Source organism: Scyliorhinus torazame, chromosome 8 (genome assembly GCF_047496885.1).
Source record: "Scyliorhinus torazame isolate Kashiwa2021f chromosome 8, sScyTor2.1, whole genome shotgun sequence".
NCBI lineage: Eukaryota > Metazoa > Chordata > Chondrichthyes > Carcharhiniformes > Scyliorhinidae > Scyliorhinus > Scyliorhinus torazame.
Genome location: NC_092714.1, coordinates 155,179,292 through 155,193,597, shown reverse-complemented (window position 1 = coordinate 155,193,597; position 14,306 = coordinate 155,179,292). Strand labels below are relative to the sequence as shown.

Below are 14,306 nucleotides of genomic sequence, written 5' to 3'. Positions count from 1 at the left end.
CATGAGCTTTACATGCTCTCTCTCATCCAGGCCATACATGTTCGCCTGATGTCTAACTGTGGCAAATAAATGGTGGGGATCTGAGGCGGGGAGGAACGGTGTGATCTTCTCGCACGCGCCCCGTAATTGGGTCACTGCTAAGGGGGTGGAATATAGAAATTCCGCATCGTCCGATGTGGCTGTGCGGTTACAGGGTTCATTGGAGCCTGAACTAACTGCTGTGTGGGGGGTTGGGGTGCTTTTCTCTTTTGGGGCTTTCCCTGAACATATCTCTGCGCTGTTTCGTGTAACTCTTCCCAATCAGGGCCGTCTTCCTGGTCTAACTTTTCCCCAAAGGTTTCCTGAAATCCTTTCTGAACAGAAAGCAGCGATTGCAGCTCTGCAATCTGCTTCCGGCACTTTGCATGATCTATGGTGCTCTGTCTTTGTTCTGTGGTGGCAGCGTGGAGTGCTCTTAGTGCTGCCTCGAGATCACTGCACTGTTTCTGTAGCGTCTCTACCTGCTTTTCTGTCTCTTTTCTCACCAGGACTGCACGTTGTGTGTCCTGATGGGCCTTTTCATACCGTGATTGGAAACTGCTTAAATGCACCAGACAAGACTGGTGACCCCGTTTGGCGTCAGCCACCTCTTCATCCTTTGCTGCCAATTTCCTCCTTAATTCTAAATTCTCTTTCTCAACTTCGCTCACATCGACTTTACTCGTCCGATGAATGCCCTCAACTTCTTTGCAGAGCGTCTTGACGATCTCCTCTGTGCCTCGCAATTGTGCCAAACAAGACACGATTGCCATCGGCTCGCGAGCCTTTCCCAAGCTCTTTTTGTGTATCTCGCTCAGGTTCTCCCACCAAGTACGCCCTATACTTCCGGGACCCGATTCCTCATTATCGCAGAAATCATTCCACAGGGGCCATCCTTTGCCCTCGAGATATTTCCGGATTTCCTCCTCCCAAATGGGACACTGTCCCACTCTACTGCTGCTGGTCGCTGCGACCGCAAATTCCTCAGGGTACATGAGGCGTTGCATTGCCTGCATGGCCATCTTTCCTATCCGACTGCTTCTTCTAAATTTGGAACAGGGGGCTAAGGCGGTGTTGTATATGCGGGTACGGCTTTCGCTACTTTCCGAAAATACAGACTTCCGACAGTTTTGACGCAACAAAAATCTATCAGTTTTACCTTATAGCCCTGTTAGTTACGCATGCATTACACACACTTCCAAATTATGACTATTAATCAGAACTGCTTGAACACTTGTAGTTTTGTTTCCAATTGGGTTTCTAATTCAAATTTCTTGGGTTCTCCCGGAATGGTTTTCCACTTCTAGATCGGGTCCCGTCAGGATGTCGCCAAAATGTTGCTCGTTTTAGCCTTAGTTCATTTGCTCTAATTCTGTCACCTTTGCTCGAGTCGCCAGGTATCTTTCTGATACCGCCACGCGGTTCAAGTCGAGTAATGATTAATAATCCAACACACCGTTTAGTAAGAGTTAAATCAACGCTCATTTATTATATACAGCAATTAATACTTATACATTAATTCTACTTCTAAGCTACTTCCTACAACAGGCCAATACTTAACTTTGGAAATGGCCCACCAGGTCAGGGAAACAAATGGCCTTTCGAATGGGTTCTGAGCCTGCGGGATTCAAAAGCTGGTACAGGTCGATAGTCAGGAGTGTCTATTTGGTATCGATCGTTGGAGTAAAACTTACATTCTCTTGCAGAAGGGAGAAGGGGGGTCGATTTGAACTTGGCCCCTATTCTTATAGTCCCCAGGGGCTTCCCACCTCTCGGGGCAGACCTTGTACCTGGTTCCAAGTGATTGGACTTGGTCCCAATCACTTGGTTCGATATTCTCGAATGCTGGAGCGATTCCTTGATCGAGGGGTGGTCGTTTACCTCTCTTTGTGTCAGCTCCTGCTGGCGCCGAAAGGTCTGGGTTGGCTTTGTGTCTATTTTGTATCAATTGTTCCCGGGGATTGCTGATTAAAATGCAGATAGCTGGGGTGTTGTTATGTTGATGGCTGCAGGTATCGATTCGGTCTGGCTTCCCCAGAGGCGAATACACCGTTTTACCTGCAGCTGTCCGTTTGAGTCCTGTTGGCTGATTTTCCCATCAGCCTCTTCTGTTCGCCATTTTAAATCGGGGTTTGGCCATTCTAATCGGGAGTCAACCATTTTACATGACTACACAGTCCCAACCTCGCTCACGAGGTGGAGGTATTCGCTCTCCGGAGCACCTCACACCAGAACCCCTCCCTCCATATCCTCTCTCAACTCTTCCTCACACTTTGCTTTGATCCCTTCCAGTGGCACCCTGTCCTCTTCCAAAATAGCTCCGTAAACCGGACACTCCCCCTTCTCCAGTCTCCCTGTCGTCAGCACCTCCTCCAGCAATGTGGAGGCCGGCTCCACCGGGAAGCTCCATCTTTTTTCTGGCAAAATCTTGAACCTGTATCTAAACATTTCCCCCTGCTCCAGCCCATACTTTGCTTCCAGCTCCTTCAGACCTGCAAACCTACCCTAAGAAACAAATCTTCTAGTGCCTTAATCCCCTCCTCCTCCCATTTCCGAAAATTTCCATCCAAACTCCCTGGCTCAAATCGGTGGTTCCCCCGAATCAGCATTTCCCTTGACCCTGCCCCCAACCCAAAGTGTTGGCAAAACTGCCTCCACATTCTCAATGAAGCTATTATTACCGGACTCCTTGAGTATTTCCCCAGGACTATCCGGTGCTTTTGCTAGTGCTTTCAATCCTGACCCCCTGCACAAACTCTCCTCCATCCTGACCCACTGGGAATCAACCCCTCTGACCCAGCTCCGCAGATCCATCCAGTATTATGTGTTTTTATATTAGAGGCATATTGGCCAGGAAATGAATCATGCATCCAGGATCAAAGACAATGGCTTTGGTCTTCCCTTTGTTTAACTGGAGGATAATGTGTCTAATACTGGATTGTCAAACAAGCATTGGCTAATCAGAGGCAGAGAGGGCTATAGCAAAGTGGTAGTGAGATAGAGCGGTGTCCTCAATGTACATGTGGCATTTGAAATGTTTGCAGATGCTACTGCTGACGGACAGCCAGGAACATATGAATGCAAGTCAGTAGAGGGAACAGGGCAGGGGCATAAAGAGAAGTTACTGCAGGGAGTTTACTGCATTCAACTGGATATATAGGAATGGATCCAGATCCACCCGCTGGACAACAGGGGGGAAGGCACTGGGGAAGCCAGAAAATTAATGGAAGTTAGGGACCACCAACCATCCTTAACAAAAATAAGAAACACAAAGTCTGCTGGTTATTGTGTGCGCAGGAATAGATTTCTTTGAGAGCTATGGGTGCTCACCACCATTCATTCCCACTGCATTAATCTCTCCTTTTGCAGTCTGCTTCGAATCCAATTGTTAAGATTACTATTTCAGCCCATTCCATAACCGCCAACTGCTGCAGCTGTCATTTGGAGACTACGATCATCCTACTTTATTTTCCTCTTTTTGCAATAACCTCATTGCATTCCCATTCACAACCCTTCCACCCCATTCTCTCACCGTGGTTAACCAACTGTTCCATGCTGTAATTCTCCACATTCCTGCTGACCCAAATTCTCAGCATGCTCCCCCAGCATTGAGTATTTGCAGGTCAATCCTGTCTCGTTCTCACTTTCCCACACTGGTTCAATTATCTTTAACGCTGTTTGACTCCAAAAAGATTCTGATCATTTCACACCGATTGAAAGGAGCAAGGATCAGCTAATTTAACTCGAGGAACTGTATTAAGTGGCACTCGTCCTGCAAAAGGTGTTTCATGGGGCTTCAATTAGTAGAGGGAAGACCACTGGGGTAGAATTGGAGAGAAATATGTGTGGAAGGCCAAACATGTTTGGAGTCAAGCTTTTGGAGAAAGTATAGGGGCAGGATTCTCCATCCTGCCACACCCACTGTTTGGTGTGCGCATCCCCAACGGCAACAGGATCCTCCATCTCACCAGCCAGCCAATGGGATTTACCATTGTTGTCACCCACACACTTTTGGGAAATCCACGGCTGTGAGTGCATGCTGGCAAAGCGGAGGATCCCGCCAACAGAGAATCTAGGCCAAGAGGTACAATAAAAGATGTAATAAAGAGAAGTGGAGAATTCCAACGGGTGCAGATGAAGCAAGGTTAAATTGTATATTTTTTAAATTCACATTTGGCGTTGATCCTTAAACCTGTTTGTTACTGGTTGTAAGATGTCTCATTTAAATGTTGCAAAGCTTCACTGGACTAAAATTATTCGTAGTCAAAGTACATAACACAAGTACACAAGGCTTAAAGCAACAGGTGAAAGTTTAATGTAATAAACAAGTGGCTTAATGAACAGCAGCTCGAGGTATGCTTTTGTTAAAAACAGAAAATAAGTGTGTGGCTACAGCAGTGCAAGTACATGGTTTCATAAAATTTTTAACATGAACTTCAACCAGCTCCTGCCACCTGCTGAGTTCCATAGCTTTGGATGCTTTAACAGTTTAAAATGATGCATGCCTGTGTATGGTCATCCATTAGAAAGCTATTAACAAATGTTGTCATGTAGTCATATTACTGCACAGAAAAGCAACAGTAATGCTACCAAAACAATCTACAAAGAAAGAATTCATGGAATGATTCTTCATTTTCAGTTTTGTGGAGATGTTTATTGGGCAATTAGACATCATATGGAAAGGATCACATGCTTGATATATCACTGGGATCAAAAAAGTCATTGCAGAACAGTCACTAATACATTTGTACAATTCACAGATGTGAAGGAACTATAGGTAAATAACTGTTTCAATTCATTACCTACATATCTCAATATTCAAGTCCTTGGACAAACTAATTCAACAACTATTTTAAAGTTAATCTGTCCCAAACAAGATAGAAATGATTTTGTGGAACTTTAGAGGTCAAGGTTCTGAAATGTCTCAGTGACACCCAATAAACAGACCTGACGTTCGCACCACATCACCTATCCATGGTTTTAAGAGTATTAGTACCACGTCACCTACCCATGGTTTTAAAAGTACAACTATGGGTGGAGTACTGAAAATATCACTGGAAAGGTAGCATGGGTTGTTCCAGTAAACATACAAATTATTATAATTGTCAACGGACAACATTCGACATTTATAGGTAATCCCAACCGACCCAAATGAAGTCGTAAAATATGTGGATTAATCAGAGGTTCAACTACAGTTCAAAACATGAAGTACATAAATATAATTGTGCTTCATCCACATGACAGATACGGAATTCAGAAATTTCAAATTGTGTAAAAATTACAATTCGACTAGATTCAGAATGGAATTTATTCTATGCTTTTAGGAATAATGTATTAAAAAGAACATTGTTTTTAATTAGTCATTTACAAGCATTGACATTTTAGTTTGAAGGGGAAAGCCTCCATGCACTTCATTTTAATATGAACAAACACTTCCTTCTAGCCCTGGTTCCAAGGTTTGCTTTCTGGGGGAAAATAAAAATCAATGGGCACAACCTCTGCTGTGACCAGATGTATCTGAGCTTTCTGAACAGGAGAGTGGAGCAGTTGAGGAATGGAAATATTTCCACATGTACTCTCAGTCTGGAAGTGCAACAACTTATCTTAGGCTTGACATAGATAGGAGCATGGGAGACACTCAATTAAATTACATTAGTGAAATCAAAGGGACAGAGACTCACGCACATTAAGAAAACAAGTAAATAATCGGCCATTCTTATCTCACCTTATTCCTTGCTGCTTTTTAGATTTTTAATGGCTTACCCTTTACACTATTTGCTGTGTCAGTTTGTTTTTGCTTTATTGCTAGTTTTGTCTCTGTTTCTATCCCTTTCTGCCCCATTCCAGTTTTACCACACTTCTCGATTTAAATCATCTCTGCTGTTAACTCTACACACCAAGTGCCAGTGGATAACAATACCCACTGCAATAAAACAGAAAAGAGCTATAAACTCCCAAACAACTCCATCTCACACCAAAACATTAACATACCGTTTATTCGCACATGCACAATTGCATGTTCAAACCAAAAGCACAACAGTAGTCTAGGGTGCAATTGCCCCATAACAAGGAAAATAAACTCAGCCATAAAGTCCACAATATGAATAACTGGGAATATTTGTACTTCTCTTTATGAGTATACAAAGCAACTTCACCTCCTCAGTCTCCTATAGCCAAGGGCAAAAATCAGAGAAAAATCCACAAATTTAATTTTTAAACATCCCCTCTACTTTTAATCACTAATCATCAATCACTGATCAACACCTCTAATTTTGGAAAACACTGTGCAAGTTTTTCACCTCTGTGCATCCTCGTTTTGGTAACGCTTAAATGGAACGGTTTTTAATCTCATGCCTGTTTTTAACATTGTGCAGTTCAGTTCTCATGAATGAATTATTCATGATTACCTTGTCTGACTGGAGAGAAGGGGTGAAGAGTAAGATACGTTTAAGATTAATTGGAGGACAGTGGAGTATTTTAATCAACACCCAGGTTATCCAGGGTACCTTAAAAAAAATATTTTATTCGCCACTAACTATAGAACAAGGTGAACAAACAATAGCATTCAAAAGCAGTCTGCAAAGGACGTATGGATTTATTTCAACTGAAATGTGTATAGTCCTCTGGAGATTTACATCAGAAATATATATATGTGGGTCCGAATTCTTCCACATTCCGATAGATGCAGCATCTACTTGTCTGTGGTACTGCTGGGTACTTCCTAATCAAGAAAGAAAATCAATGGGAAAGAGTTACAATCGGAACACTATGTCAGGAGCGAAAGAGCAAGGAGTTTATGAAAGAATACAGCACAGGAACCTTCGGCCCTCCAGGCCTGCGCCGACCACGGCACCTGCCCAAACTAAAACCGTATGCACTTACGGAGTCCGTATCCTTCCATTCCCACCCTAATTATAGGTTTGTCTAGATCCCCTTAAATGCTACTCCCACCACCTCCCCAGGCAGCGCCCGCTGCGTATAAAAAAAAAAAAAAAAAAAAAAAAAAAAAAAAAAAAAAAAAAGAAAATTGCCTCGCACATCTGTTCTAAACTCCTCCCCACGCACTCTAAACCTATGTCCCCTGGTACTTGACTCTCCGACCCTAGGAAAGAACATCTAACTATCCACTCTGTCAATGCCACTCAATCTTGTAGACCTCTATCAGGTTGCCTCTCAACCTCCATCGTTCCAGTGAGAACAGACCGAGTCTATGTAACCTCTCCTCATAGTTAATGCCCTCCATACCAGACAACATCCCAGTAAACTACTTCTGTACCCTCTTCGAAGCATCCACATCCTTCTGGTAGTGTGGCGACCAGAAGTGCACACAATATTCCAAATGAGGCCTGAGGTCCTGTACAGCTGCAGCATGACTTGCCAACATTTATATTCAATGCCCCGACCGATGAAGGCCAGCATGCCGTATGCCTTCTTGACCACCTTATCCATATGCGTTGCCATTTTGAGTGATCGGTGAACATGCACATCCAGATCTCTCTGCCGGTCAGTATTCACAAGGATTCTACCATTAATAGCTCACACTTGTCCGGATTCAACTCCATCCGCCATTTCTCGGTCCAAGACTCCAACCAGTTTATATCCTTATCCTGCTGTATCCTCTGACAATCCTCTTCACTATCTGCAACTCCACCAATTTTTGGTATTATTCTTGAGAATAAAAATAATACATTTATTATGTATAGCTACATTTTCTTCCAAATAATTTATATACACTACAAATAACAAAGGTCCCAGAACTGATCCCTGTGGAGTGCTGCTAGTCACTGCCATCCATTCAGAAAAGCACCATTCTACTGCTACCCTATGTCTTCTATGACCTAGCCAGTTCTGTATCCAACTTGCCAGCTCTCCTTTGATCCCATGTGACTTCACCTTTTGTACCAGTCTACCATGAGGTACCTTGTCAAAGGCTTTACTGAAGTCCATGTACACAACATCTACTGTCCCTAATCTATCACCTTTATCACTTCCTCGAAAAACTCAGTCAAATTAGTGAGGCACGACCTCCTCTTCACAAAACCATACTGTTCATCACTAATAAGTCCATTTGCTTCCAAATGTGAGTAAATTCTATCTCTTAAGAATCTTTTCCAATAATTTCCCTACTCAGAATATCTACACACTCTACCCGATACTCCTCATCCACCAAGTTCTTCTCTTTGATGAATACTGAGGCAAAGTATTCATTTAGTATCTCTCCACATTTCCTCTGGTTCCATACAGAGATTCCCTCCATTATCCTTGAATGGACCAACCCTTTTTCTGGCTACCCTCTTGCTCTTTACCGCTAACATTGCTACAGAATTCAAATCCAAGCTACGTTTGGAACTTGCACTGTTACTCCCACGGCTTCATGTGAATGGCACCAGTGAAGAAATATTAACGCGAATTTGTAACTCACAAGAATAATACTTTTCTCAAAAACGGACCACATAAACCAGTCATCTGAAGTTACACAATCTTGGAAGTCACTTCGTTCAAAACTCCATTCAAAATTATAAATTAATTTCCCCACCAAAAGTTCACATATTTAAGGCAGGGAAAAGATTAACGTTAGTCTCAACATCACTTGCGTACGATGGGCATCAATACCCTGCACAGACAGTGACCATAGCCAGGAATCAAAGTCAGGTCCCTGGCGATGTGAAGCAACAGTGCTAACACCGTGCTGCCATGCCGCTGTGTGATATACTCTGAACTGATCGCCGTAAAACATTCTCACCGTCATCAGTGGCAGAAGTGTAACCCGAAACTCCAGTGTTATATTGTTCAAATTGTTGTCTTCTGACACAACCACTGTTTAGAAGGGCTGGCTGTATTTTACTTTCACCATTAAGCTTCAGTGATATCTCAGAGATGATCACAAGAAGCACTTGGAAATGAAAGCAGCGGAGGACAGCAACAAATTTAACAGGCCAGTAGTTTGGGGCAGCACGGTGGTATAGCGGTTAGCACTGCTACTTCACAGCACATGGGGGGAATTCCGGCGTCGAATGACTGAGTGTGGAGTTTGTACCTTCTCCCCATGACTGCATGGGTTTCCTCCGGGTGCTCTGGTTTCCTCCCACAGTCTAAAGATGTGCTGGTTAGGTGGATTGGCCATGCTAAAGTGTCCCTACTGTCTAAAGTTTAAGTGAGGTTATGGGGTTACAGGGATAGGGTGGGGGTTTGCCTAGTTAGGGTGCTCGTTCAGTGGGTCAGTGTAGACTCGATGGGCCGAATGGCCTCCTTATGTACTGATGGGATTCTAGTGGAGAGATGTAAAGTCAGTGAGAGTTCTTATATGACAAATGAACCAGATACGGTAAGACAAAGTTGTTGCAGCATTAAAGTAGAAGGGCAGACATTAGCCTCACAAATTCTGTTTCAACATACTGGGATCATATGTCATCATATTTCAGCAAAATATAATTTATAGTAACTGCTTTGTGCTACATTTTAGCTCCCTCCCTCCTCCTCCCCTATAAGACGTCAAAGAACATGGGTTTGAAACTCAAAAAAACAGATCAATTTAGATGCTCAAAAAATCCCAATTCTTTTTAAGAATTATACCAAAACAACTGGGGATGGAGGAGTTGTCCAATGTTTTGTCTGGGGAATCATTTATAGTAGGACGAAGAGGAGAGGGAAAGCAAGAAGAATTATAAAACAATAATGGAAAGATGGAAGGAGATGCAGCACACATTAAATCAACATCATGGAAATTCAGGTCCACTTGTCATATCAAAATTGGTTTCCAAATGTACAAATCCTTACCCTTTCAGCTCTCCTTTTCCTTACTATCTCTTGCCTGTAGTGTTTTGTGAATATCCGGTGATTAGTACGTCCGAAACCAACGCCGTATATACGCCGGTACTTTGTTTCAAATGTCAAATCTCGCTTTCGCCCAGAAGATGTATAATCTTTCACAAAAGGCTGCAAAAAAAAAAAAAAAAAAAAAAAAAAAGTTGCAAAGTTGGCTTAGCTATAAAAATATTTCAATGCCAATGCAGGATAAAAGCAGAAATTGTGGGAATTTAATAATACAATAATAATCTTTATTGTCACAAGTAGACTTACATTAACACTACAATGAAATTACTGTGAAAAGCCCCTCGTCGCCACGTTCCAGTGCCTGTTCAGGTACAGAGGGAGAATTCAGAATGTCCAAATTACCCAACCAGCATGTCTTTCGGAACTTGTAGGAGGAAACCGGAGCACCCGGAGGAAACCCATGCAGACACAGGGAGAATGAGCAGACTCCACACAGACAGTGACCCAAGCCGGGAATCGAACCTGGGACCCTGGAGCTGTGAAGCAACAGTGTTACCCACTGTGCTACCGTGCTGCCCACCTGACACTGACAGGAGATTTTAAAAACCGGTGGCTAGTTTAATTTATTTAGGTTGGGTCTCAAAAGGCCTTTGGTATTTCCCAACAGGCTGAATATAATCAGCTTAGAGTCATATACACAGTAAAACATAGAAACACAACTACTCAATTGTAAAAAGAACAAAAAAGCACAATTTGAAAGTTTGTTTAACCTTGCAAACCCATTCTTTCCAAAAAATCTTATGTTTTGTTCTCTCAATGGCCAACTTGATTTATTTAATCTAAGGAAAGAGTGATCAGAGAAAACACTTCTTCAATAGTCCCAAAAAGTATTTTGGATAAGTGCAAGATCTTCCATCAATATTGAATTAAATATTGAAATGGATCAAGATTTAGTCTCCACACTTTATGCATTAAGGGAAGGATGAAGTTACAGAAAGCTACAAAGCTGCAGGGACTTGCTAAGTTGCTAAGGAGGGAAAGGCTAGGTCTGCGGTCCAGGGATCCGTACCGATTAGAAACTTATACAACAGCCACCCCATAAAGCATTAATCTCAACAGCAAGTCTAGACTGTTTCCTACCAAACTGCTTCATAGGGTTACCCATTAAACAAGGTTAAAAAAAAAATTTAGATAAAGTATTTATCAAAAATATTAAAATTCAAGGGGCGACATGGTGGTGCAGTGGTTAGCAGTGCTGCCTACAGCGCTGAGGACATAGGTTCGATCCCGGCCGCTGGTCACAGTCTGTGTGGAGTTTGCGCACTCACCCCCACAACCCAAAGATGTGCAGGTTGGATTGATTGGCCATACTAAATTGCCCCTTAATTGGGTACTCAATATATTTTTAAAAAATCATTCAACATTTGCTTCTTTGACTATATTGCAGTTAATGCTCAAGTGCTTTTCTTTGTCAGATACCCTGACATTGTTATGGTTTGAGCTCAGCTAAATTTTGTGCACACGCAAGATGCTAGGTGGATGCAACACTTTGATAGTTTCTTAAAGAAAGTGACTAAATGTGGATAAAATGATGATGCAGTTGAGGGTCTGCCATCTTACACATCTACTACAGCAATGTATTTACTTGTACAATCTGTAGAGCTATGCAAAGGTTGCATTTTCAATCTCATTTCACCTCCATCCATTGGTCAGCTAACTGCCAGTCTTGGTTCATATGTAAAATGTCAATTTAAGATGTTATTTCTTAGATGCACACTTTCAATAGTGCACTTCAAATATGTTGAGGCACAATTACCTTAAGAGATCTTTGAAAATGTCTAGGCTCCAAGTTGTCTCCAATTTTTCTTGTCAATTCAAACTCCTTTCTAGCAGTAGTCTCCCTGCGCAGTTTTTCCTGGAGCAACAGTTTGAAAATGTCGTTTAAATTGTCAGAAGCCAGATGCATGGCGAGCAGAATGTTATTTCAAATTCCTCACAAAAACCTTTTAAAATCTCAAAACAGATCATTTCTACAGCAAAATGGAAACATTTGAGCTTACTTATAAAAATGTTAAAGTCGCAGGCACACAGGATAGCATTCCAGTTGTACCAGTTGAAGGTATGTAATTGAGATTGGGAAAATATGGAATTTAGATGCACTGGGACGTGCCAGTCCAGCACTTCAGTGATACACTTGGACTGGGAGAAGCGAGTGTCTTCAAATCTGACATTGTTTATTTTGGACACCACAAAACTAAATTACTGAATGAACATTTGTTTGAAAATAATTTTGCATGTGCAAAGTGGCCATACGACATAGGAGCAGAATTAGGCTATTCTGCTAATTGTATCTGCTCAGCCATTCAATAATAATAAAAACCTTTTATTGTCACAAGTATGAAGTTACTGTGAAAAGCCCCTAGTCGCCACATTCCGGTGCCTGTTCGGGTAAGCTGGTACGGGAATTGAACCTGCGCTGCTGGCTTGTTCTGCATCACAAACCAGCTGTCTCGCCCAGAGTTAAACCAGCCCAATCATGGATGGCTTTCTCATCCCCATTCTCCTGCCTTCCCCTCATAACCCCTGATCCCCTTATTAATCACGACCCTACTATCGGTCTTAAAGACACTCACTAGACTTAGCCTCCACAGCCTTCTGCAGCAAAGTGTTCTACAAATTCACCACGCTCTGACTGAAGAAATCCCTCCTCATCTCAGTTTTAAAGGGTCGATCGATTCTTCAGTCGGAGGCTGTGCCCTGGGTTCTAGTTTTTCCTACTAGTGGAAATATCCTCTCCACACCACTCTATACAGGCCTCTCAGTATCCTGCAAGTTTCAAAAAGATACCCCCTCATCCTTCTAAACTCCAATGAGTGTAGACCCAGAGTCCTTAACCGCTCCGCATGACAGGCTTTTCATTCCAGGGATAATTCTGGTGAACCTCCTCTGGACCCTTTCGAAGGCCAGCGCATCCTTCCTTAGATACGGGGCCCAAAACTGCTCAAAAAATTCTGAGTGGGGTCTAACCAGACTTGTACAGCCTCAGAAGTGCATCCCTACTCTTGTATTCTAGCCCTCTCGACATGAATGTTAACATTACATTTGGTTTCCTAACTACCGAGTGAGCCTGCACGTTAACCTTGAGATAAATAAAACAAAAAAAAGAGTGGCTAAGGTAAATATTGGTCCTTTAGAGGATGAGAAGGGAGATTTAATAATGGGAGGTGAGGAAATGGCTGAGGAACTGAACAGGGTTTTTAGGTCAGTCATCACAGTGGAAGACACAAATAACACGCCAGTGACTGATGGAAATGAGGCTATGACAGGTGAGGACCTTGAGAGGATTGTTATCACCAAGAAGATAGTGATGGGCAAGCTAATGGGGCTAAAGGTAGACCAGTCTCCTGTACCTGATGGATTGCATCCCAGAGTGCTAAAAGAGATGGCTAGGGAAATTGCAAATGCATGAGTGATAATTTACCAAAATTCACTAGACTCTGGGGTGGCCCCAGCGGATTGGAAATTAGCAAATGTGACACCACTGTTTAAAAAAGGAGGTAGGCAGAAGCGGGTAATTATAGGACAATTAGCTTAACTTCAGTAGTAGGGAAGATGCTGGAATCTACCATCAAGGAAGGAATAGCGAGGCATCTGGATGGAAATTGTCCTATTGGGCAGACGCAGCATGGGTTCATAAAGGGCAGGTTGTGCCTAATTTAGTGGAATTTTTTGAGGACATTACCAATGCGGTAGATAACGGGTAGCCAATGGATGCGGTATATCTGGATTTCCAGAAAGCTTTTGACAAGGTGCCACACAAAAGGTTGCTGCATAAGATAAAGATGCGCGGCATTAAGGGTAAAGTAGTAGCATGGATAGAGGATTGGTTAATTAATAGAAAGCAAAGAGTGGGGATTAATTGATGTTTCTCTGGTTGGCAATCAGTAGCTAGTGGTGTCCCTCAGGGATCAGTGTTGGGCCCACAATAGTTCACAATTTACATAGATGATTTGTAGTTGGGGACCAAGTGCAAGGTGTCCAAGTTTGCAGACGACACCAAGATGAGTGATAAAGCAAAAAATGCAGAGGCTACCGGGTAGGTTAAGTGAATGGGCTAGGGTCTGGCAGATGGAATACAATGTTGACAAATGTGAGGTTATCCATTTTGGTAGGAAACAGCAAAAGGGATTATTATTTAAATGATAAATTAAAACAGGCTGCTGTGCAGAGAGACCTGGGTGTGCTAGTGCACGAGTCGCAAAAAGTTGGTTTACAGGTGCAACAGGTGATTAAGGAGGCAAATGGAGTTTTGTCCTTCATTGCTAGAGAGATGGAGTTTAAGACTAGGGAGGTTATGCTGCAATTGTATAAGGTGTTAGTGAGGCCACACCTGGCGTAGTGTGTTCAGTTTTGGTCTCCTTACCTGAGAAAGGATGTATTGGTGCTGGAGGGTGTGCAGAGATTCACTAGGTTAATCCCAGAACTGAAGGGGTTGGATTACGAGGAGAGGTTGA

The 14,306-nt window shown here is 42.7% G+C and overlaps 1 protein-coding gene across 1 annotated transcript in view; it reads right to left on the bottom strand.

The window, feature by feature from the left end:
* Positions 1-4,310: 4,310 nt before the first annotated feature.
* Positions 4,311-14,306, bottom strand: part of LOC140428210 (BCLAF1 and THRAP3 family member 3-like) — a 57,554-nt gene continuing 47,558 nt past the window's right edge. Inside the window, exons 10-12 of the mRNA XM_072514413.1 lie at positions 11,609-11,707; positions 9,796-9,954; positions 4,311-6,739 (exon numbers count right to left, since the gene is read on the bottom strand). Coding sequence (XP_072370514.1) covers positions 6,710-6,739; positions 9,796-9,954; positions 11,609-11,707 — 288 coding nt within the window. The 3' untranslated portion in view covers positions 4,311-6,709. The remainder of the gene's footprint in view (positions 6,740-9,795; positions 9,955-11,608; positions 11,708-14,306) is intronic.